At 40.4% G+C, this 24,611-nt stretch overlaps 1 protein-coding gene across 1 annotated transcript; it reads right to left on the reverse strand.

Moving 5' to 3' along the window:
• Positions 1–9,590: 9,590 nt before the first annotated feature.
• Positions 9,591–21,479, reverse strand: CDO1 (cysteine dioxygenase type 1). The gene is given in 5 exon segments (NM_001133864.1): positions 9,591–10,323; positions 11,211–11,380; positions 15,977–16,131; positions 17,971–18,048; positions 21,050–21,479. Coding segments are annotated over 5 exon segments (603 nt in total). The 5' UTR covers positions 21,220–21,479; the 3' UTR covers positions 9,591–10,293.
• Positions 21,480–24,611: the final 3,132 nt, after the last annotated feature.

Raw genomic sequence — 24,611 nt, forward strand, 5'->3', positions numbered from 1 at the left:
GGTTCTATGGAGTTCAGTTTTTGTTTTTAATCCTTTAATTGAATGATAAGGAAACTGAGGCCCAAAGAAGCTAGAAGCCCAATAGCCCAGTACAAGTTAATGACAGAGCAAGGTTAGAATTCAGGACTCTTGGCTGAGTGTTCTTTCTGCTCCTTGTATAGGTTTGGCGCAGGCTAGGAAACAAAGTCAAAGGAGAAATAGACTAAAATTCCAAAAAGTTACTAAGAAATAATTTAGGCATATGAATTATAGTAGAAGAAACTCCCAATAATAGTAATGAGCATGATATTTCTTCAAGTGTTCTCTGTAGACCTTCAGCATCAGAATCCCCAAGATTTCTGGGAACCGTTGTTAAAAGTGTGTTTTTCTGGTCTTCACCCTAGACCCACAGACTTGGACTCTCTGGAGGTGAGTCCAGGAAACTGCATTTTTAGAAACTCCCCTAGTGGTTTCTTACACTTGACAATGGCATGCTCTGTCCCCTCCAGCAGCGGCCTTCACACCAAAGCAGGATAGGATAAGATAGCACTTAACAGAATGTGTCAGCTGCATACCATCCGCTGTAACTGCTGTTACTTGGTTTTTGACTTTTAAAAATACCTTAGGTAAGGCCAAGTGTGATGGCTCACACCTGTAATCTCAGCACTCTGGGGAGCTGAGGCAGGAGGATTGTTGGAGCCCAGAAGTTTAAGACTAGCCTGGGCAACATAGCAAGACCTCCATCACTACAAAAAAATTAAAAAGAAAAAATAGCCAGGTACAGTGGTACGCACCTGTAGCCCCAGCTACTTGGGAGGCTAAGGTGGGAGGATCGCTTGAGCCCAGGAGTTTGAGGCTATAGTGAGCTATGATTGCACCACTGCATGCCAGCCTGAGTGACTGAGCAAGATCTTGTCTCAAAAATAAAATAAATTAATTAATTATTTTCAAAAAGCAGGATACAAAATAACAGCAAAGTAGGAGGGATAAGTTCTAGTGTTCTACAACCCTGTAGGATGATTATAGTTAACAATAATATATAGTTTCAAATAGCCAGAAGGAGGATATTGATGTTCCCAACACAAAGAAATGATGTTTGAGAGGATGGATATGCTAATTACCTTGATCTATCACTATACATGATATGTATCAAAATATTACCACATGCCTTAAGAGTATGTACAATTATTACTTGTTAATTTTAAAAAATGAAATTAATTTTTAAAATTGTCTCGCCACAACTCAATGCAAATGTTATCACATGCCTTAAGAGTATGTACAATTATTACTTGTTAATTTTAAAAAATGAAATTAATTTTTAAAATTGTCTTGCCACAACTCAATGCAAGAATTGGTATCTCAGGAACCTATTAACTCATACCAGAGCAAACACAAACTAATTCCTTTAACAGAGCAGAATGTGGCAAGTGCTATAAGAAAGTGAAAATAAAATTCTATGGGAGCCCAAAGGTAGACAGATTGCCTCCCACTGAGGCAACTTCTGAAATAATTGATATTTGAGCTGGGCCTTGGAAAGGAGCCGCTATGTCCCCAGAGGGCAGGGAACTGGGGCAGAGTGCATTTTAGACAGAAGGAGGAGGCAGAGCAGAACCAGTGAGGTAGCAAAGTGCTGTTTGTCCAGAGTACGGGGTGGGGAAGCTGTGTGTGTTTGTGGGGGACTGAGGGGTGCTAAGATCTAAGTGCAAACCTGGCTCTATTGGGCAGGAGAAGGGGGAAGTAGATTGAGGGTCAGGACTAGAGCTATGTGGGGTGAAATCACAGCAGAAGCTAGAATATGGTTGTAACAGACTCAATGCATACAGGCTTAAAAATAAACATTAAGAGAGGTATTTCATTAACTCACCGTGGCAATGCAAAGATGGTGAAGGCATAGGGGTGCTGCTGGGAGAGCAGGCTCCACCAACACCTAATAAGTCCTCAAGGGAAAATGCCTGATCCCATGCTCTTAGTGACTTTTGTCAGTTTTCTTTGTAATATGAGGGTACTTGATATCTTTTGGGTTTGGCCTCAGGCCTTAGCTAGATTTCAGGACACTGAAAAAATCCCACCTGTTTCCTGTAACACAAAGCAGTAATTCTGATGGAAGACTTTTGACATGGGTTGGGATCAATGGAGGATGTTGAGACATTGGAGCTTTCCCTTGAGCTCACTCATGAGTCTATCTGTAAAGTGCTTTATCTTTGGAGTAATGAGAATGTTTTTGTAAGTTTCATCAGTAAAAGAAGAGAAAGAAACAACCTAGTCTTGCAGTTTTAAAAGTAGTGTTATATGGCCAGGTGCGTTGGTTCATGCCTATAATCCCAGTATTTTGCGAGGCTGAGGCAGGAGGATGGCTTGTGCCCAGGAGTTCAAAACAAGCCTGGGCAACATGGTGAGACACGACCTTCAAAAAAAAAAAAAAATTAGCCAGGCCTGGTGGCATGTGATCCCAGCTACTCTGGAAGCTGAAGCGGGAGGATTGCTTGAGCCTGGGAGGGTGAGGCTTCAGTGAGCTGTGATCCTGTCACTGCACTCCAGCCTGGGCAAAAGAGTGAGAAAGAGTGAGAGCCTGTCTAAAAAAAAAAAAAAAAAAAAAAAATTAGTGCTATCAAGGGTAAAAATGTGATGGTCATTTTGTTGCTATAATTCTTCATTTTATCCTTTTATTCATACATTCAACAAATATGATTTGGTGGAATTGGTTCCACCTTCGACTCCAGAGGCCAACACTGGACTCTGGCCAGGCCAGAGATCACACCTTGTTGGCCATAGTGAATGGGTCGGGGACAGTCATTGATGCACTCAGCACCCATAAAGCTAAATTCCTTTCAACACCTATGGAAAGATTGTGAATAAATGACCCCTTATCTTGCCAAAATTGAAATAGAGAGCTTGGGTCATAAGCCTGCAGGTTTAGGGAGTCATCTTAACACACACAGATAGACTTTAGGGTTACGAAATATGGAGAGCATGATAGAGTCCTAATAAGCTGTTTGAACTCCTTGGCACATGCTTGCCTGATTACTTACCCTTGAACTTTACAGTAACATGAGCTTGCTTTGTTCAGGTCAGTTTGGGTCACATTTTGTCACTTGCAACTGAGCAAGCCCTAACTGAAACAACCTGGAATACTGGTCTGGTGCCATGGAATATAGCCATGAACATGGTCCCCAAAGTTGATCACCCATGCCCTGTCAAATAAGTAGGAATAAAGCACAGCCCAGTCTCAGCCTCTGCTATGACGCAATCATTAGTTGGATCTATTCAGGAAAAACAAAACTACTATCTATTCCATTGGGCCTGAGTATCTCATGAATATATTTTGTAAACTATTAAGTCAGAAACCAGTCGACAGATACCAAACAGGAAAATCATAATCACAATTGTGTTGGCCACATTGTTTACTTTCTGTCCCTGCTTAATAGTTTTTCTTTTTTTGTCAAAGGTCCAATGTCCTGGACAGAATTGATGTCTATTTTGTTTTTTCCATTATGAAGCTGTGTGACCTTGGGCAAAACATTGCATGTATGTGTGGCTAAGTGTTCTCATTGCTGAAATGGAGCAGGGAGAAATAATATCTACTTAAGAAATAGATCTTTCCTTAAAATATCTATTTCTCTGAAGTGACAATAACAAATATATATGCAAAAGATATTTTAAAATGTGGAAGTCCATACAAATGAAAGCATAAAAAAGTATATATATAATTTTTTTTTTTTTTGAGACGGAGTCTCACTCTGTTGCCCAGGCTGGAGTGCAGTGTCAGGCACAATCTGGGCTCAGTGCAACCTTTGTTTCCTGGGTTCAAGTGATTCTCCTGCCTCAGCCTCCTGAGTAACTGAGATTACAGGCGTATGCCACCACACCCGGCTAATTTTTGTATTTTTAGTAGAGACGGTGTTTCGCCATCTCGAGGCTAGTCTGCTCTCGAACTCCTGACCTCAGGTGATCCACCCACCTTGGCCTCCCAAAGTAAGCTGGTATTACAGATGTAAGCCACCTCGCCCAACCTAAAAAGGTACATTTAAGTTGCTCAAGCAAATCTTGTTTTTACTCTGAATTGGTTGAATAACCTTAGCTATAACAATGTGCTGGCACATGTTTAACAAAATCTTCTCTGAGGGAATAAAAATACCCTAATTTGTAGCATTGACTAATTTCCGCAGTAGAAATTCTATCATTATAGTCAATTTCAACCTACCAATTTGCTTGCAAAATTCCCGAATATCAGCTTTAATAGGGCTGAATGTGCCTACACCAGCACAACATTGCTCAGATCCATTGGTTAGCTCCTCTGCTTTAGTTTCTTCACTTATCAAAACACTTGTTTCACTAATTATAATCATATAGCTTTCTCTGCAAAGTGCCTTGCAGTCATCTATTGTTGTAATGACATTTTCTTTATGCTATGACATGCCTAGCAGGGATCTTGGCATCGAAGGCTAATCGATCTTTATTTGCATTAATTTGCTTTCTAGTTCTGTAATATGTCTATCCCTCATGAGCAAGGAACTGGTCTGGTGATGCTTTTAGGCAAACATTACCCATAGTACTCTAGTATGTGGATATTTAGATACAGATACTTTAAGTAGATAACCACTTCCTTGAGCTCGTATAAGAATGTCCCTCAGATTACTGAGGGAGAGTCAGTCTCTCACAGTTGATTTCTCTGTGTGAATTATTCAAAAAATTCACCAAATGCCCCTCAGTAAGCAACAGGTGAGGCATATTTTCAAACAGCCCAGAAAGCTATTACATCTCCTTCAACTGCACAGAAAGTTCAATGCTAAAAAACAAAAACAAACATCAGGAATGCCTCAACTCTCCTATAGTGGGGCTGAATCCTAAATTGACCATAACAAGATCGTGACTTTTCTTACTAACAGGGGCCCTAGAGCTTTCTTGGTTGTGGTATATACTCTCTCTCTGAGTGTCAAACTTCTGATAGCTTTGGAGCTTCACATGAATACAGCAGGCCAGTGAACAGAGTGGAAATGGCTGAATTGAAGAGCCAAGACATGGAGTGGCAGACTGTGCACTAAAGGGACGCCTTCAAGCAGGGCAGCTGGCTATGACTTTCTGCTGTTACCTCATTTCCTGGGCCCTGTTATCTTGCTTGTTTTGCAATAAAGAAATATGTCAACTGATATTTGTGAAATGACATTATGCACACGGTTATTCATTGCAGAATTGCTTGTAATTATAAAAGTCTGGAAATTACTGAAAAGTCCATCAGTAGAGGGCTAGTTAACAGAACTATGGTACATTCATCCAATGGGATAGCATACAGCCATCAGTACAGAAGAATAAAGAAACTGTTTGTATCCTGATATGGAAAGATCTCCTTATAAGTTCCCAATATTGACTTCAGAATGCTGCCCTGTGTATAAAAAAATGGGAAAAAATAAATGAGGAAACACAAGAAAGTGATAATATTGGCTACCTTTAGGGAGGGAAATGAAGCGCTTGGGGTTAGGAAGGAGACTTCTCACATTATGTTTTTCATAAAATGGTTTCTCACATTTTAGCATTTTAGAATTTGCTATGATCAGTGTGTCTTACCTATACCAATACATACACACATGAACACACTTTTTTCCCACATATACTTTTTACAGAAATAATTTTTTATTGTGGGAAAATATAGTTATTTTAATCATTTGTAAATGTGCAATTCAGTGGTGTTAAATAGATTCAGAGTGCACTGTACCCATCACCACTATCTATATCCACCAAATTTTTAGTATTCCCACCAAAAACTCTTTAGCCATTAAAAAATAACTCCCCATTCTCCCTCCCTCCAGGCCCTTGGTAACCTCTGTTCTACTTCTGATGAATTTGCCTATTCTAGGTACCTTGTACAAATGGAATCATACAATATTTGTTCTTTGTCTGGCTTATGCCATTCTCCCACATACTTTTGTTTTCTAAAGAAAACATCTATCAGCTGGATAAATAAAGTTGTGAAAGTTTGAAATGTCCTTCATGTCTTTAGAAAAAAGAGAACAGATCTTGTGAAATGTGTTGACGTACCTTGGACAAGGTAGCTCATGCCTGGTGTTTCCTAGAAACCTTAGATAACTCATTGTAACCTTTAAAAGGTTAGCTAGTTGCCCAGCTTAATCTCAGAAAATGAAGTCAAATAGCCACCATTTCCCACAAACCTTGGCTCATATATGGCAGAGCTTTTTGAAAAGGGGCCCTAAAGGCCTTCAGAGAGTCCATGAATCTTTTCTGAAATTGCATGCAAATTTGTTGCGTGTCCCCTTTTGGGAGATAAGTTCTTTAGCATTCAGAGATTTTTAAAGTGGTCCATAATAATAATTTTTAAAAAGGCTAAGTACCATTGTTAAATAGGATAATTAATTCTGTCCCCTTCCTTGGAACAGATGTAAAAACGCTTTGTTCATCAAAAAGATTGTGTGAGTACATGATTCATGAATCCACGCCAAGATAAGTCTTTGAATCGGCTTTACAAAAGAAGTCTGTGGCTTAAGAAAATGATCCTTAGAATTTACATCCTTAATAAAAATAACATGGCACATTTGATTTGGTGGCACACAGAAAACACCAAAGCATCCATGTGTGTTTGTACAAGATTATCATGTAAGGAGGTTGAGGATTTTTTCATTCATTTCATAAATATTGAACACTTACTGTGTCAGGTATAGTCCAAACACTCAAGATACAAAGTAGTAAATAATACAATGTCTCTCCTCTTACAGGGGCTTGCATCCTGTTACTAGGATTTAGACAATAAAGGAGAGAAAAAAGAAATGACACTTTCAGATAACCGTAAGTGCTTCAGAGAGTGCTTAGAGATTTCACTGTTAGATAGTGTGACTGGGAAATTCCTCTCTGGGAAGATGGCATCTGAACTGAAACCTGATGGGCAAGAATCAGCCAGCCATGTAAAGAGCTGGGAAAGGACATTCTAGGCAGAGGGAGCCACAGTGCCAAGCTCCAGCTGCAGGTAAGATTGGAGAAACTGAGTACTACGGGGTGATTGGCCACCTGTCTCCTCACTTTAGGGCTACTCCTCTTCTACCCTCAGGTCTCCACTCCCTTTTACATCCCACCTACACTTTAGCAAACGGTATGATTCCAGCCCTCAATATTCCTTCTCACTCCTACAAAGTCCTCTTGAGCCCTTGATGCCATCACTGCCTTGCTTATGTGCAAACATCCCAGTGACCCAAGCAAACAGTAAGCTCTGGGAGAAGCAGTACGTTGGCTCCTGCATAAATGTTGTTATGGGCTGGAGGGAGCAGGCCAATCACAGAGACAGGGAGGGTGGTGAGGCCATCTAGATTGAGCCTCACATTCACAAAGTTCTTCACATTTACATTTGACCATCACTATCATACACAAGGGTATTATATCATTTATGTGTGTTAAAGGTGCTATTTATTAAGCACTTATGTATATGTATAAAACATGTAAATATACCATAATTTTGCTTTTTGTTATAATGGGATACAAAAAAAATGAGAAGTGGCCCAGGCTTCTTTTACCTTGAAAGGCCTAAATATAAACAGAATGAGTTTTAGAGGATGATTGCTTGAGATCAAATCCTGGCTTCAATCCTAGCTCTGTAATATTTTGGCTACATATCTTTTGACGAGTTTCTTAACCGTGCTGAATATGTGTATATAGAGAGAGGAATTGTGTCCTAGGATGGATGGTAAAAAGAGCCTCCCTCATACCTAATTTAGATAATGGTATATGGATAAGGGTTTTGGACTTCTGAGTTGATATTGTAATGGGATGTAACTCTGTGATCAGGAGAAAGGCCTTCCAAAGGCACTCATATCTAATACTCAGAACCTAGAAATGTTATTTCGTGTGGCCAAAAACAAAACAACTTCTCAGATGTGATTAAGGATACAATCTTGAGATGGAGACATTGTCTAGTTCCTCAAAGTATAAAAGGGAAGTAAATGAGATGTAGAAGAAGGACTACATCTGCCATTGCTGGCTTTGAAGATGGAGGAAGGATGTTCAAGTCAAGGAATACTGGACAGTCTTTAGGAGCTGAGGGAAAACGAAACCCACAAAACAAGAAAACAGATACTGCGCAGCCCACAGAAAGGAGTGTAGCCCTTACAATACTGATTCTAGTGCTGTGAAACAGACTTCTGACCTGCAGGGCTACAGAATAATACATCTGCATTGCTTTAACCCTCTAAGTTTGTGATAATGTGCTACATACAGCAGCAGAAATATACCAGTTCATTAAGGTTACTTTTCAGAATTATTGGTAGGTTCAAACAACTTATAACAATATCTAATACACAGTAAGCATTTAATAAGTGTTAATATCTTTCCAAAGGATGAGAGAGGAAGCTAACATGTAAATACTAATATGAGATCTATAAACAATATAACCAATGAGCTACACAGAAACTATTTTTAAAGGACTTTGCTAACTAAATTCCCACAATTAATAAGCTCTAAGATTATGACAGATATTCCTTAAAAAGTTGCTTAGAGCAGGAAGAGCAAACTCGAATGCATATGCAGGCTTTGCAGGTAACAAATAATGGAAATACGTGAGTTTGGGACTGCAGCAGATTGGAGGGCCAGCCCATTTAAGAGGCAAACCCTAGCCTAGCCAACTAATACCAATAAAAATGCAGTGCAGACCAAGTGTTCTAGATAATTCAAATTTTGAGCAGCTAGAATCCCTCAACTTCTATGAAATCTCCAGTTTTTAAATGTTGAAAACCAATCCATATTTAAACACATACAGATATAGACACACAATTTTCAGACAAAACTGACCATGTCTGAGCCACACTACAGCCAGAGGCTCTCAGGTTGGTGTCTCTCACCAGTTAGTGAAGATATTAAGTCCAAAAAGATTAAGTTGTTTTTGAACGTCTTTTGGCTCTCTCATATTCTTACATCATAAAAGCATTTGTCGGCTGGGCGCGGTGGCTCACGCCTGTAATCCCAGCACTTTGGGAGGCCAAGGTGGGCAGATCATGAGGTCAGGAGATCGAGACCATCGAATGGTGAAACCCTGTCTCTACTAAAAATACAAAAAATGGCCGGGCACGGTGGCTCACGCCTGTAATCCCAGCACTTTGGGAGGCCGAGGTGGGCGAATCACGAGGTCAGGAGATTGAGACCATCCTGGCTAACACAGTGAAACCCCGTCTCTACTGAAAATACAAAAAATTAGCCGGGCACGGTGGCAGGTGCCTGTAGTCCCAGCTACTCGGGAGGCTGAGGCAGGAGAATGGCGTGAACCTGGGAGGCAGAGCTTGCAGTGAGCCGAGATAGCGCCTCTGCACTCCGGCCTAGGCGAAAGAGCCAGACTCCGTCTCAAAAAACAAAACAAAACAAAACAAAAAAAATTAACCCGGTGTGGTGGCGGGCGCCTGTAGTCCCAGCTACTCAGGAGGCAGAGGCAGGAGAATGGTGTGAACCCGGGAGGCGGAGCTTACAGTGAGCTGAGATTGCACCACTGCACTCCAGCCTGGGCGACAGAGCGAGACTCTGTCTCAAAAAAAAAAACCATTTGTCACAGTGCTTTTGTATATCTAGATCTAAGAAACTGATTTATGTGAAGTTTGTATCATGTTAATCAGAAAGACAACTTCAAATTGTGTTCAAATCCACTTTATTAAAATTATTTGGCAATTTTAGCAGTATAAAATCTTTGACTATGACCACGGGACACAGACATGAGTTTATGTTTTGGTTTGTTGTGGTCTGGGGAGCATGTACTTTTCTAAATCCTCTGCACTTCCTTTCATTACCAAATGGCAGAGTGCCGTAAGTTCCTCTATTATTCATAGAAAAGAAATTTGTAAGGTAAGACTGAAAAAATAAAATCTACAGATTCACAAAATTATCTTCCAATATTAAGAACATACAAAGTATACTAAAGACATCTACATTTAGTCCTCCAGGTAACAAAGCAAACATTTGACGTTTGACGTTTCTGTTTTTACATCTTGCTAATTATAGTTCAGAAACCAAAGTATTTCCAAAAGCTATGAAAACCCTCACTGACGCTCCTAGTATGGATTTAATGGAATTAGAGGATAGAACTATGAGAGCACTTGAAAACTTGCCTTTAAAAATCCCAAGACTTTCTTTTCCTCAGTGGGACTTTTCTTCTGCAGTAGCTGAGGGCACTATTTGCTTACTTAATGCCTTATAATTAGCATCTGCCTTACAGTAGATCTAAGTATTGGCTTATTTAAGTATATTATTACTGGATAGCACGTGGTAGGCAGCCTTTTTGTCCAAGGCAAACATACAGCGAGCCTTAAAGTAAAACCTCAGAGGGTTTGGTGCTCCTTAGTTGTTCTCCAGCGAGCCCGAAATTGCCTGTAAAAAAGGGAAAAAAAGAAAGCTGTGTAAGAATCTTTACAAAAGACATTTTAACTCATTCTAAATAGTTCTGCTTTTGTAGCAGTGTATGAAAACTCAGCAAGGCCAAGGGAGCCTTGCTGTTTTTCCTGCAATAGAATACCTCTTAGGGTTTGGAATGTGGAAGATAAAGACGAAGTGGGGCGATATGAGAAAATTCTGCCCTGGCTTCCCTCAGAGGCTGTGCTTTCATTAAGACTCATAAGGATTGTTTTGGTCTCTATTTTCACACATTGTCTATTTCTGAATATTCTGATAATTAAATAAAGACTATTCCTCTAAATGACAAACTTATTTCAGAGGCAGAAGACTGCCCTGCTATATTAGTGTTGGTTACCTTTTTATTTTTAGTAGGAAATGCTTGTTTCTCAAGGAGGAACATGGTAGTGTAGTCTATTCTTATTTGTGGTATAAATGGCATAACAACTCTAAGAATAAGCAACCTTGGCAAACAAAACAGACAATTTTTAGTTATATCATCAGAATAACCTTTACAAAGGTTAACTATGCAACTTATTCCTGTTGGCCCAGCAAATTAGACCTATGAATAGTAAGTCATGGCAGTAACAGTTATATCAAATAATAGTTTTCACTCTTATTTCCCAAGCAAATGAAAACATTTTCTTTAAACCCAAGCATACATTTTGAATTTTCTCAAATAATCTTTGGATCTAACATAATAAGTTTTTAAAAATAAATTGAAAAGATAGTCTCTAAAGTTAAATAAAACAATCAAGATATATTGGGCCTTATCCATGAATTAAGACTCATCTCATTCTTTGCATACATACAGTGTAACAGTGCCAGCCTACAGAGCATTTAAACCTAGAAGAAATTATACTCACATTTGGAGTTCTGATTCCAAATTTACTATGGAATGTCATTGTGACTTTGTTTTTATGTCCTGTTCTTTGATCAAAGGCATGGCATGTATCAAAAGGTGGACTGTACAAGTGAAGGCTCACGGCAGGTTCCGTATGGCTGATGTTCTCTACTCGATGTAAGCCAATGGAATCTAAACAATATCCAAGAGGGAAAAATAGATAAAGGAGCCTAGACAACAGCTGTAGGTAAAATCTCTGTGAGTCATCTGAGATCATGAATCAATTGTGATGCAAACGGAATAGATATTAATTAGAATTGAACTTGCAGTTAAAGATAGTAAGCGACTTGCATGCATTAGCCTCTGCTCCTTCCTGAAAACCCTCTCCAATGGCAGTAAAAAAATAAAAAAAAAGACATCAATACACAAAGACAAAATAGGAAAAGAGAAAACACTAACAAAAATTTGAAAGCTTAGAAAGTAAGATGGATAGCTTTACAGAGCAGAGAAAGCTAAATCCTAAGCCATCCATGGGGAAAACCAAGAAATAACCTGATTTATATCTTGAAACTCCAAATAGCACAGGAATTGACAGCACCAGGTAACTTCTGGAAATGAGGGTAAAGATAGGGCTGTAGATATAAGAACTGGTTTAAAGCCTGTTTAAGAAGTAGAGTCTCAAAACCCTTTTACCAGTTCTCTCTCTTCTTTCTTTTCAGCAGCAGATAAAGGTCTAGTCTCTAGAAAGAGTGTAAGAGATCAACTTGGGACTGATGGAAATCAGGTGAAAAACAGGTGAATTAAACAAAAGCTTCCATACTGAATGGTAAAAATCCCTGCTTTAGTCATCACCTAGCTGCGAGAATGCTGCCAGACAAGATTTTTCTTTCCAGGCAGAAGATAGGAAGCAGCTACTCAGAGAATCTGATGGCTCAAGAAAAAAGCTTTAAAGATATTGTCGCTGGAAGTTCCTGAAGAAAAAGGCTCTGCCAGACTATCGAAAAGTGAAATCCAGTTGACAAGCTCCACTCATGTTCAGGGTTACCAATTAATTTTTTTGTTCTTGGTTTTTAAATATTAGCACATTGCCAAGGTCACCAGACATTTGAGCAAGGCCTCTAGTATGAAAGACAGAGGTCAGAGCAAACAAAAAAGCAACCTGCAACAGAGACTACTCAGGGGAAGTATTCAAAAACCTATCATTAATGTTTTCCCAGAAATAAGAGAAAATACCATAAAAGGGACCATAAAACAAAAAGAGGTTGAAGAAACAGAAACCAGAAAAGGGTTGGCAGGAAATGCTGAGGAAGACTCAAAGAACAAAAGGACAAAGATAGAAAATAGAAAAGAAAGAGGAAAAAAAAGAGGAACAGTTCAAGAGGTTTAATATCCAAATAGGAGTTTCAGAAACAGAATTAAAAAAAAAATTCAAAGAAATAACCTGTTAATGTTTTCCTGAGTTGAAGGACACGAATTCCCAGATTTAAAAACCCACTGAGTACCCAGCACAATGAATGAGTCATCAAACAAGATACATCACTACGAAATTTCAGAATACTGAGGATAGAGAGAAGGCACCAAAAGAGAAGATCCCAAAAGTTTCCAGAAAGAAAATAGAAAGATTCAAAAATCAGAATGGGACCAGGTTTTTTTAAAAAAACAAACAAACAAACAAAACAGGGTCTCATTCTGCTGTCCATCCTGAAGTATAGCAGTGGGATCTTGGCTCATTGCAGCCTCCACCTCCCGGGCTCAAGTGATCCTCCCACTCAGCTTCCCAAGTATCTGGGACTACAGACACCTGCCACCATGCCCAGCTAATTTTTGTGTTTTTGGTAGAGATGGGATTTCAACATGTTGTCCAGGCTGTTCTTGAACTCCTGGGCTCAAGCAATTCTTCCATCTTAGCCTCCCAAAGTGCTGGGATTACAGGTGTGAGTCAGGACACCCGGCCAGCCCTACGCTTTTGATAAGAACACTAGTAACTAAAAGACAAAGGAATTACCCTCATGGTTCTGAGGGAAGATGTTTATCAGGTGATAATCCATAACATAGCTAAATTATCAATCAAGTTGTAAGAGTTGAATATAGAGATTTTTAAATATATGGGGTCTCAAAAATTTACCTTCCATGAATCCTTTCTTGTGGAGCCATTGGAGCATATGCTCCACCAAAACAAAGGCATCAACCAAGAATGAAAAAAAATCATGAGATCAGTAAAGAGGGGATCCAGCCACAGGAAACAGCAAAGGGAAAGCTTGAGAGAATGTAAGCCTTACATTGTAAGGAATCTCAGGATCACAGCTCACCCCTGGCCTAGAGATCAACGGATCTGTGCTGAAGCAGTCAAGAGGCCCTGGGAGAGAGATCTTCAAGAAGATTAAAAACACACACACACACACACACAACAAAAATCAAGATTAAATACTCAATTAAAAAATGTTAATAAACTTACACAGTTACAAGAAAGTTTCAGGGATTAATCAAGTAATGAATTTAGCATAACTAATGTGGGCACCCCATGTGGCTTTGTGCTTTCTTCTTTATGATCTAGCTCCATGAGTGCACATCATAAAGAAGAACGAAGCATAGAACCAGAAGACTTAAGTTCTACTTCCAGGTAATTAGCGAAGCTATCTTTGAACAAGTCACACCTTCTAGGATCTTTCATTTTCCTTATTTCTAAAACTGGTGCCTAATTCTCAGATCTGCAAATTCTTTGATCCTGTAGCTTGTTGTGTTCATAATATACTGGCTAAAGCACAGTTTTGAACAAATGTTCAACACTGCAGGTCCATGCATCATCTAATGCATGCTGACAATCCTGCAAGCAAAGACCCTGCAAAAACAAGTCACCCATCCTTTAGAGAAGCTCCTAGTAATAATCCAGGCATTATTATTATATTTTGATCTTTGCTTCTTTTTCCTTTATGGTCATGGTGTACCCTCTGTCACAGTAATACTGGACTTTTCTTGGGGATATTTATGAAGGACAGTTAGGTCCAGGCCCTGTCAACCTTTTGCTCATTACAATAGGCAGCTTGGTCTCCTTGCCCCAGTCCTCCCTTCTCCTCCACCCTATGCTGCATGCTGCTACCAAATTGATTCAAGATATTCCCAATTACAACTCTGCTGACCAAAGAAAGTCCTTATTTTTAGCTGGTCTTGCAGGTCCATACCCTGAGCTCACTTTACTCTCCTGCTAATCCACTGACCAAACCCATTCTTCTTTCTTTCCTTCCCCCAATGCTTGAATAGTTTCCATTTTTTACAACAATTGTACCTTCACTTGGGCTCTTCCTTGTACTTGCAACATCCTTCCCCCTGATCACTATCCATCTCCACCCCTACTCCTGCATCTGTAAGAATCAGAGGTTGAAAATTTGTGGCTTTTAAGTTATTTGGGTAGTTAGTCTACAGAAATAATTAACATATCCCACCAAATATTTTAATAATTGGCAAAATTTCATATAAAACCCAGAATTTCCAACTTCTATGGAAAAAGAAACCAGGTTGATCTCACTGGAGCTGAGTGGCCACTGCTGTCACCTTAATATGAGGCTTGTATACTCCAGTTCATACCAGGCCTCACCACAGCTTTATCCCTGATGTATACCACTTCCTTATCTGTTGGGATTCTATAGGCTTTTGCATTGAAGACCCTTGAAAAAGCTTACCTATTCTTAAAGATCTGATCTATTTTCACAAGCACTCTGACTCCAGCTGAAAGTAATTATTCTGAAAGGTGTGTGGCTTTACTGTGAATGTACAGACAACAGAATTTTCTTGGAAATCTGGTGTGCCTTATAGACAGCAACCCTCACATTATTTGGGTAAATGAATCAGAGCTTCCTGCCACATAGGAAACTAACATCCTTGTGTTATGTGAATGAAGGACAACTTCCCATACCATCTGATCTTTGCAAGTGACTTGCATATAGGCCAAATATCGAGGCCAGTAAGATTTATGAAGAAAAAAACTTGCTTTGCCAAAAAAATCCCCCAAAGCTCTATAATACTTTACATAGGTGGGGTACATGCTGATGAAGAACATAGGTTTTTGAATCAAATTGCTTAGGTTCAAATTATGGTTGCCATTTAAAAACTGAGTGACCTTGGACAAATTGTTTAATTTTCCTATGTGTTGGCAACCTCCTATGTAAAAGGGAATAAAAAACGATCTGTCTCATATACATTTTAATGAGCTTTTTGGAAAGTTGCTATTCCTTTTAGGAATATGGAAATTAATCACTGCCTCTCTTGAAAAGTATTTGGCTATCCCATATCCCATTTAGCAAAGATAATGAATTCTTGGTAAGATATGTATAAATCACTGGCCAATAATGTGCTTTGTAAAATTTCCCTGGAGGATACTTTTTAGGTATGCTATAAGTATTTTAGAAAAACAGAGACTGGCTAGCATGCTTAATTAGTTACAGAACATTTTGTTCTATTTTCTAACACAAGGCCAATGTTTCCAACTTGATCTCTTTTGTTGAAAGACTCCACTGAAGTAAATTCATATTTTATTTTAACCGTCTTAAGTCTTGGCAAGTAAATGACTTTTCAGTGGATACTAATCTGCATGCATATGTTTTCAATAAGTTATTCCAACCAAGACGCAAAGGCTTAAAAAACAAAACCTGCTATGTTTAAGTCATTTCCCAAGTATTTTAAATCATGACTCATGATCCAGGTTCTACTGCATAAAAAGTGTAAGTAACCAATATTTCAGACAAAAGGTCATGGTTCTTCCCACTTGCCCTTAGAAAAAGAATAAGATGTTACCATTGATGTAGGCACACTGGTTTTCCCTCAAGACTCTTTCAGACTTCTTGACCATCTCATTGGATTTTTTGTCAGGCCAGGCAAATAATGTCTCCTTTAGATTTCCCTGTAGCATCTTCAGAAAGCAGTGGGAGTTGGTATGATCATGAATACTGCTATATGTACACAAAATGACAACCGAACTCAGTAGATGGTCTAGTATCCAGACCTGCAGTAATAGTCTTCCCAGAACTGACACCTGCACACTGTCAATAAGCCATCTCCCCAGCCAAAATCCATTTCAGCTGAATTTTTAAAATGTTATCAATTTACAGTTCAACAATGTTCAGGGTAAAGTAATAATATGTCATCTATATCAATTCATATAAAAGGTACAATTTTGATACATACAATTTTGATGCATAACTTTGTTATACTACTTTGATAACAGAAACACAAAACCAGCAACATTTTATCTTCCCCCAAATACATATAACTCACTTAAACTGGGCTAGAATTTGATTATGAAACTACATTAGAGAAATTTTAGAAAGGATTAAGACAATCATCCATAGTAATTGTACCACACTGAGAAGATCCACTTAACATTTAATGTTTTTTCCCCAAGGCTTTTTGTCTTTTCTCCTTCCTTTGGGGAGCTGTGGGAGAGAAGGTATCTACATGTGTATTACCATCCTAAAGTTATACTGTATACAAAATGTTAACATTGTGTCAATTTAGAGTGCTCTACCTGTGATTACCTTCCAACATTGGTGGGAAAAAGTTAATTGGATTTGAGGAAACAAAGGATTTATTTATGCAATCTCAGAGTAAATAGTATTTAAGTATATGAAGCAGTCGTGGTTACAGGGTTAATTAAAACATATGTATCTATATACATTTTGGGTATTCATTTCATATATTGAACTTTATTAATCTATATATGTACCATAAAAAGAATGTGTTTCCTAAATCCACAGAGCCTAGTCCCACTCCGGACATAATGTGCTTTCAAAAATATTGAGAGAATGAAGGGAAACACTTCATTCCATATGAGTAAATAAATGCACTCTACAGACCTAACTTTCTAAACACTTATAAATTCATGTTTTCTTTCCTAAAAATGGATCTAAATTATTGCTTTTACCATTCTCAAAAGACTGAGAAAGATATGTTTCAAAAGATAGTAATACTTAGTTGATAATAAGACTGTCAAACGTGAAACTAAAGACAAATTAAGGAGCTAAGTTTCAAAGAATCAGTACAAGTTGCCTTTTCAGTAAGGAAACTAAAGAATTAACTTGAAGTAGAAAGAAATTTTCTGAATTTGCAATGCTTTTCTAGCTTCAAATCTCCATCCTTTGGTCTTTGGTCCCACGATTGTTTACACACCTCAAACACCACAAACGTCAAGTGTAAACACAATTTCCCATAAAATTTGACTGCACAGAAAACAGAGTATGGTTAACTTAAGGGGTTTACTTACCTCCTTTGATTTACTATTCATTTTGGGGGCTGGTTTTAATATGTGTGGTGTATGCCTGAATGCCCTGTGCTAATTCCATTGATAATTTTTGTTGGGATTAGGGAACATTGTGAACAAGTAATTAGAAAATAAGGGCTGGGTGTGGTGGCTCATACCTGTAATCCCAGCACTTTGGGATGCCGAGGTGAGTGGATCACCCGAGGTCAGGAGTTCGAGACCAGCCTAACCAACATGGTGAAACCCCATCTCTACTAAAAATACAAAATTAGCCAGGCGTGGTGGCGCATGCCTGTAATCCCAGCTACTCAGGAGGCTAAGGCAGGAGAATCGCTTGAACCCAGGAGACGGAGGTTGCAGTGAGCTGAGATCATGCCATTTCACTCCAGCCTGGGCAACAAGGGCGAACCACCATCTCAAAAAAAAAGATATTTGTTACTACTTGTAAGACCTGTGGCTAGCCTGGTACTATATTTTTCATATGCTAGAAAACATGCTTTAATAAATATCTGTGAATGAATAGTTATTTTACCTGCCATGTCCTTCACCCCAACAGAGAATCATCAAATTAAATTTTCCATTTCCTTGATCCACAAGATTTCGGGTATACCTAAAAAGAAAACAATATATTCAGAAGTTTTAATTTGGTTGCTGAAACAAGCACTGGAAAAAATAAGTGTGTCACCAAGTACCATTTTATTCACAAATGTTAACATTTCCACCTCTAAGCAACTTTGAATGCAGTTTTCTAATTAGAAATCCAACACAAATGAAAAATCCTTTTTCACAGTTCATTTTGAACCGCTGCATTTACAGAGGTAGCTGCTCAGTTTTAATTAATGGCACAAGAAAAATAACAGGAAAAAACCCCGCAATTGCATGTTTCTCAATGTGACAGCCTCAAACTGATGGAGTAAGTTTCTCAGAGAAAAGTATTTCCAAAGTGCATTACTGGTTCAGGCAAGAATGTTGCTATTGTTTTTTTTTTTTTTTCTTCTTTTCTTTTTTCTGCCTGTAGCTAAATCAGGACTTGAGAAACAAGGTTTCATTAAATAGCTGTTCTAGAATTCTTAGTTTTACTAAAGCCTAGACACAAACCACATTCAAAAGCCCTTATAATGAAAAGTCTTCCACAAATACCGTGGGGGCTGATCTAAGTACCAGAACAAAGAAGACTACATTAGTGAAGTAAAGAACCCTCTAAACCTCTTACAATTAGGAGAAACCAGTAACTGGCAAACACATACACACAGACACACACACCACAACCAACCACCACCACTGCCACCAACAACAAACTGCAAACCACGACAACGACCATGAAAAAAGCAAAATCAACGTCAAAGTTTCTATTGGTCCAAGGTGTACTGTTGACAGCATCTAGTAAGCAAAGTTTCATAATTATGACATTCGTTTAGACTGTCATGTTAAAGAAAAGGGGACTTTACTCCATTTTTGGGGAGTTTTTTTTTCCCTTGGTCATCAGTTAACTCTTGTCCAGCATGCCCCTTCCATCCTGTCCCATTCCTCCCCACCCCGAGGTGTCCGAAGAGCATGATCCTAGAGGGAGTTATTTAGTAAGTGCCTTTTAGCCTCAGTTTTCCCTACTTTGTAGCCTTTATGACCTAACAAGAAGCTGTGCACACAACCTTCAATTCACAGTAAACTGAGTTCCTGCAGAAGGATCCTAATTCTTCCTCCAGAAGTCTTAGGATAATCTTTCTTGCTTCTCTGCAGCTTCTTTCAAAGAATTCACAGCCTGGCCCACATTGGAGCATATTCTGTCTTGATTCTTCTGCACTGGCCCTCCCAAAGTCAGAGAACAGAATCCTTCACAGCGCTAGGCACCTATTTAATGCAAAAAATCCTGTAGAATTGACTTCTCTCCCATCTCCTGTCTTCCCCCAACTGCCCCCTCAGAACTACATCCATTATGTTAATGAGCTGTACCTCAGATATCTGTGAAAAGACCAATCAACCCAACTGGTTGCACTTCAAAAGGTTTAGAGTTTGTTAATCAAGACTAATTCAAGGTCCTTGAAAATACACTTGTTCTAAAGATTAAAGATTAAAAACTGTTACAACCTGTCCTGGTTTAACAGTGCTTTAGAGTGTAGGCTCGGAAACAATAATGCTAACCCCGGAGCCTGGAGCCGCTACTCCTACTCCGCTACTCGCTACTCGATAGAAGACCTAGTGCAAGTCATTCAACCTCTGCATTGCCTACCATTCCTCATACGTGTCAAGTGTCTGGAAGAGTACCTGTCCCATAACAAGTCTTCAATTACCTGGAGCAAATGCAAGAAAATTTAAAAGCTAGACTCTCTGCTAGCTTTCACGGCTACAGAAGGGTTCTACCATGAACTAAGCTGATAGGAACCAAAGGAATTTCCTCAAGTCACTTGTATATGAAAAACGGGATCCTTAGTGGTCTTCACTTTTTCTATTTCAAATCCTAAAATACAGTTGAAACCGCCCATGCCAACAAAACTTTACGAAACATCCTACATGTTAAAGAGTGACTAAAAGAACCTGCTCCCAAGAAAAACAAACTTACTTCTTTCCTTATTCTTTTCTTTCACTTACCCCTTTCTCCTAATCTAAACCCAAAAAACCATAAAGACTGACGCACTGACTGCTCAGAAAAAGTAGAACCTCTCACACTTCGGGGTGATTAAATTTTACCTCTGGCCCCGGATGATTGGTAGAGAGATTCGACTTAATCACCAAGCCGGGGCTGCAAAAACGCCAGCTTACCAGGGCACCTCATTCAAGTACATCTGGGAAGTTGGGGTCTTTAATTTACATTACAGATCGTCAGAACCAAGGATAAGAGAAATCAGATCATTTGGGGGCTGAAAAAAACGACGGTCGAATATTTAATTTGCGAAACCTGGCAGTGGATTTGAATAAACCCATAGTCGGGGAAGTTAGTTAAATTGGTTTGGGAAAGGGAACAGCAGAAATTGCGTAGTGGCAGCTGACGGCCACAAGACGCTATTTTACGTGAGTAAAAATGCTTGCTATAAGGTGCCCGGTTGCAGGCGACCGAAGGCGCAGTGATGGAGAACTGACGCGGGTGACTTGTCTTCTTCAACATCACCCACTTCTCCCGATGGCTGATGTAGTGCCCCCCTGGGAGCACCCTCTGCTAGTCCGGCCAGACGGTTCCTTAAGGTGCCCGGCGGGCCCGAACCTGAGTGCGGTCTCTCCGCATCTCCGCGCCCGGGGTTAACGATGGCTTGGGAGTGTGGGCATTGCTCCCGAGGCCAGGGGCGGGAGGACTGGTGGTTTAGAAGCAGAGGGGTTTGCGGGACAAAAGAGAACAGAAAATCTCGCAGACGCGCGGTGGCCTCCCTTCCCGGCGCCTGTCCGCCGTCCCCGGCCGGAGGCCAGCAAGGCCAGTAGGATCCACCTTCCGCCTGCGCTGTGGCCGCGGAGCCCCAAGTGAGTCCTGCCAGCCCCGCGGCTCGCCAGCGAGGGGGCGAGCGGTGGACGCAGCGCGGCCCGAGCTTCCCGAGCCAGTCACTATGGGCTGCATCCCCCACGTCCATTCCTCCTCAGACTGGGCGAGTGGGCGCCGCCTGGCATTGAAGCTGCAGCGCGCTCACCTGTACTGGTCGAACTTGGCGTACATTGCCCACTCGGTGGGGTCGCTCTCGTAGGCTTCCATGATGGCCTGCACCTCCTCTACATTGACCTCATCGCCGGCGAAGAGCTGGTGCAGGATGCGGATCAGATCGGCCAGGGTCCGTGGCTTCAGCACTTCGGTCTGCTCCATCTCGTGCGGAGCTGGTGGCGCGCGCGTCTCACTGCTGGGCTGCGGTGGAGGAGCTGAGCAAGCCAAGGAGCTGGGGGCGAGGGAGCCTAACAGCCCGCTAGACCGCTAAGCAGACACACACGCACAAACCCAGCATTAGAGTGCCAAAACGTAAGGATGTCGTCGCAGAGACAGCAAGAGACCCACCCCCAGGCCCCTGGCAGCGCAGTGGATCCGGGCTCGTTGGAGACGCGGCGCGCACACAAATCAGGTTCAGATCTGTGGGGTTCATCCTCCCGGGCCCCTTTTAAGCGCTTGGAGTCACTAGGAATGTACCAACGGCCCTTGGAGGGAGGACGAGGCGGAGAGCCACCCAAGAAAGGTGGCGGAGGCGGGGAGACCCTGCGGACACGGCCCACGCGCACATCCCCGGCTCCCCCGGGCTCCGCGCCTTCCCAAGAGCCCCGTTGTCTCCGGCGTCCCAGGGCTCGCGTGGGCTCCGCGCAATCTCTCCCCCACTTTAACGGCGCCTTTTAGCCGTCCGGCCTAACGCCTCTCCCCGCTCCACCTCCGCCGCTGTGGTTCGCGACGCTGGGACGTAGACAAAAAGGGTCGGAGGAGATGGCTGCGGGGACGGACGCTGAGTAAAGGAGGAAAAGAAAAGGGAATGAGAGGGACACTTCTTCCAAATAGAGAATTGTGAGGAGCCTGCGAAAATTGAGGATGGATTCCACTCCTAGGCCAGAGAGTGCCTGTTTTGTCGATTGAAACTATCCACAATATGCCCCAGGCTAGATGAAAATAGGTCCAAGACTATATATATATATATATTTAAGTATACACACACACTTATTTTTTTAAATGTGTACTGAAATATATTTTGACAAAGGAGACTCGGGTCTCTAGTAACACAATTAGTGAAATGATGGAAAACCAAGAACTCTTTGATTTTAAAATCAAATATTTTCTTTTAAAAAATATCCAGTGCAAAGAACCTGATATTTCATTTGATGGTGTAAAAGGGGGCTTTTTCTGAGGGGATAGGGCTCTGACGCAATAATTTAAGAGGCTCTAATTAGATTTGAGTCTTTCAACCTTAGGCATGTGCTTGAAGGAGCCTGCTGGTACATACATATAAGGAAACACGTTTCTACGTCATGCATAGCACCTAGTACGTTGGGAACAACACAAATCAAGTACAGTAGGATTTAAATGAGAAAGATGTGAAAGATGGAAGAAATGCAAGTGTAGATTTCTTCCTTCTCATTATAGATGGACGCAGGGAATAATTTGGATTTAAGGTTATTAAAGTTCTAGACTTCTGAAGACCTGTTTTTTTCTAGACTATGATCGCCCTCCCTCGTGTATATACATGTATACAATGAAATTTACTTGTGCCAGGTAGTCTTAAACATCTCTGGTAAAACTCGCTACATTATATTCCAACGGTGTTGTTAAAAGCTCAATCACCTATTGTTCAAAAATGGCTACAAGTAGAAAGCATTTCAGAAGCCAGCCTTGGTGATGTGTGTTGCTGCGGGGTAGTGAATTAACAAAGTATTTTGTGACAGAGTAACCTGTAAACTTTTCATTGTTTACTCAAATTATTTTTTATTCTTAGCAGTGTTTTCTATTGAGTCTCTTAATTACTTCATTTCAGCTAGTCTAATCCATAAATATTTGGAATGAACAACAAAAATAAAATGCAAACAATTTATCTTTTCTGCATTTCAGTTGATAAAACTTCTAAATTTTTCTGACAATTCATTTTCTTTCTCTGACTCCTCTTTTTCTTTTTACATTTTTATGAAAGTAATATATTCACATAGTTTAAAAAAAATCTATAGTACTGGAAGGTCAATGAAAAGCAGCAGGCCCTTTTAACCATTCCCAACCATCTGTTCTGTGCTTAAAGAGTCAGTCTCTTAACTCTTCTAACTATTCCTTGTGCTAGTTACTTCCTTTTCCCAAAAATAGGCTTATATTGTTTTTTGTTTCAGCAATTTTAGATATTATCTAGTTATTTTACATTATGATAGCTCCATTCGTTTATTATTCATTCATTAATTTATTCAACAAATATTTTTTGGGGTGAATACAAATTTTCATTTCACTTGAGTAAATACCTAGGAGTGAGATTGCTGGGCCATTTAGTCAGTGCATGTTTAAATTTGCAAGAAATTGACAAACTAATTTGCAAAGGGTCTGTGCCATTTCGCATTCTCAACAGCAATATATGAGTTTTAGTTGCCCCGCATCCTCACCAGGTATTGTCAGTTTTACCGATTTTGGCCAAATAGAGGTGTGCTGATATTGCATTGTGTTGTTCATTTTCTATATCTCTAATTGTTATGGGCAGGTCTTTGTTCTTAGAGCTCCCAAGATGGTGGCCACCGCTCCCAGGATGGCAGCAAGCCTTTTGTTCTCTGAACTGGGGTTCTTGGCTTCACGGATTCCAAGGAATGGAACCTTGGGCCATGCGATGAGTGTTATAGCTCTATTAGAAGCCGTGGGTCACAGAAGAGAACCGTGGAACCCAGCTACTAGTGTTCAGCTCCAATAGGACGAACCTGGGCACTTAGCCATGCAGGAACAATGGCGAGCCTTTAGCCCGATCGGGAGCGGCAATGGGCGCCTCGCTGGATCAGAAAAGCAGCGGACACCCTGCCGGATCTGGAAGTCAGTGGCGGGTCTGTGACGGTGGCAAACAGCAGTGGTGAAAAGCGAGCAAAAGCTCAGCTCGAGCCATAACAGACACGGACCAGAAGAGTGTGCAGTTGCTAGATTTAATAGAGTGAAAACACAGCTCCCATACAATGGGAGGGCCCCCAAAGAGGGTTGCCACTCCCTGCTTTAATGCCTGGGTTTATATCCCGATCATTGTCCCTCCCCCATGCTCTCAGGCGATATATGATTTGACTATTTCTTTACCTCCTGCTTTAGCCTAATTTGTATTTTAGTGAGCCCTCTTTACTACCTGATTGGTTGGATGTGAGCTGAGTTACAAGCCCCGTGTTTAAAGGTAGTTGCAGTCACCTTTCCCAGCTAGGCTTAGGAATTCTTAGTCGGCCTAGGAAATCCAGCTAGTCCTGTCTCTCATAATGACCAATGATGTTGAGCATACTTTTATGTGATTAGTTATTTGTAAATAATTTTTGGTGAAATATCCAAGTATTTTGTCCTTTTAAAAACTTAATTATCTTTTCTTATTGTTGAGTTTTAAGAGTTTTATATTCTAGAAACAAGTCAGATGTGTGATTTCTATATATTTTCTCCCAGTCTGTGACTTGTCTTTTGTTTTTTTGGACAAAGGTCTTGCTGTGTCACTGAGGCTGGAGTGCAGTGAAGCCATTGGCTCACTGCAGCTTTCAACACCTGAGCTCAGGCAAGCCTACTGCCTATGCCTCCTGAGT

Source organism: Pongo abelii, chromosome 4 (assembly GCF_028885655.2).
Source record: "Pongo abelii isolate AG06213 chromosome 4, NHGRI_mPonAbe1-v2.0_pri, whole genome shotgun sequence".
NCBI classification, from domain to species: Eukaryota; Metazoa; Chordata; class Mammalia; order Primates; family Hominidae; genus Pongo; species Pongo abelii.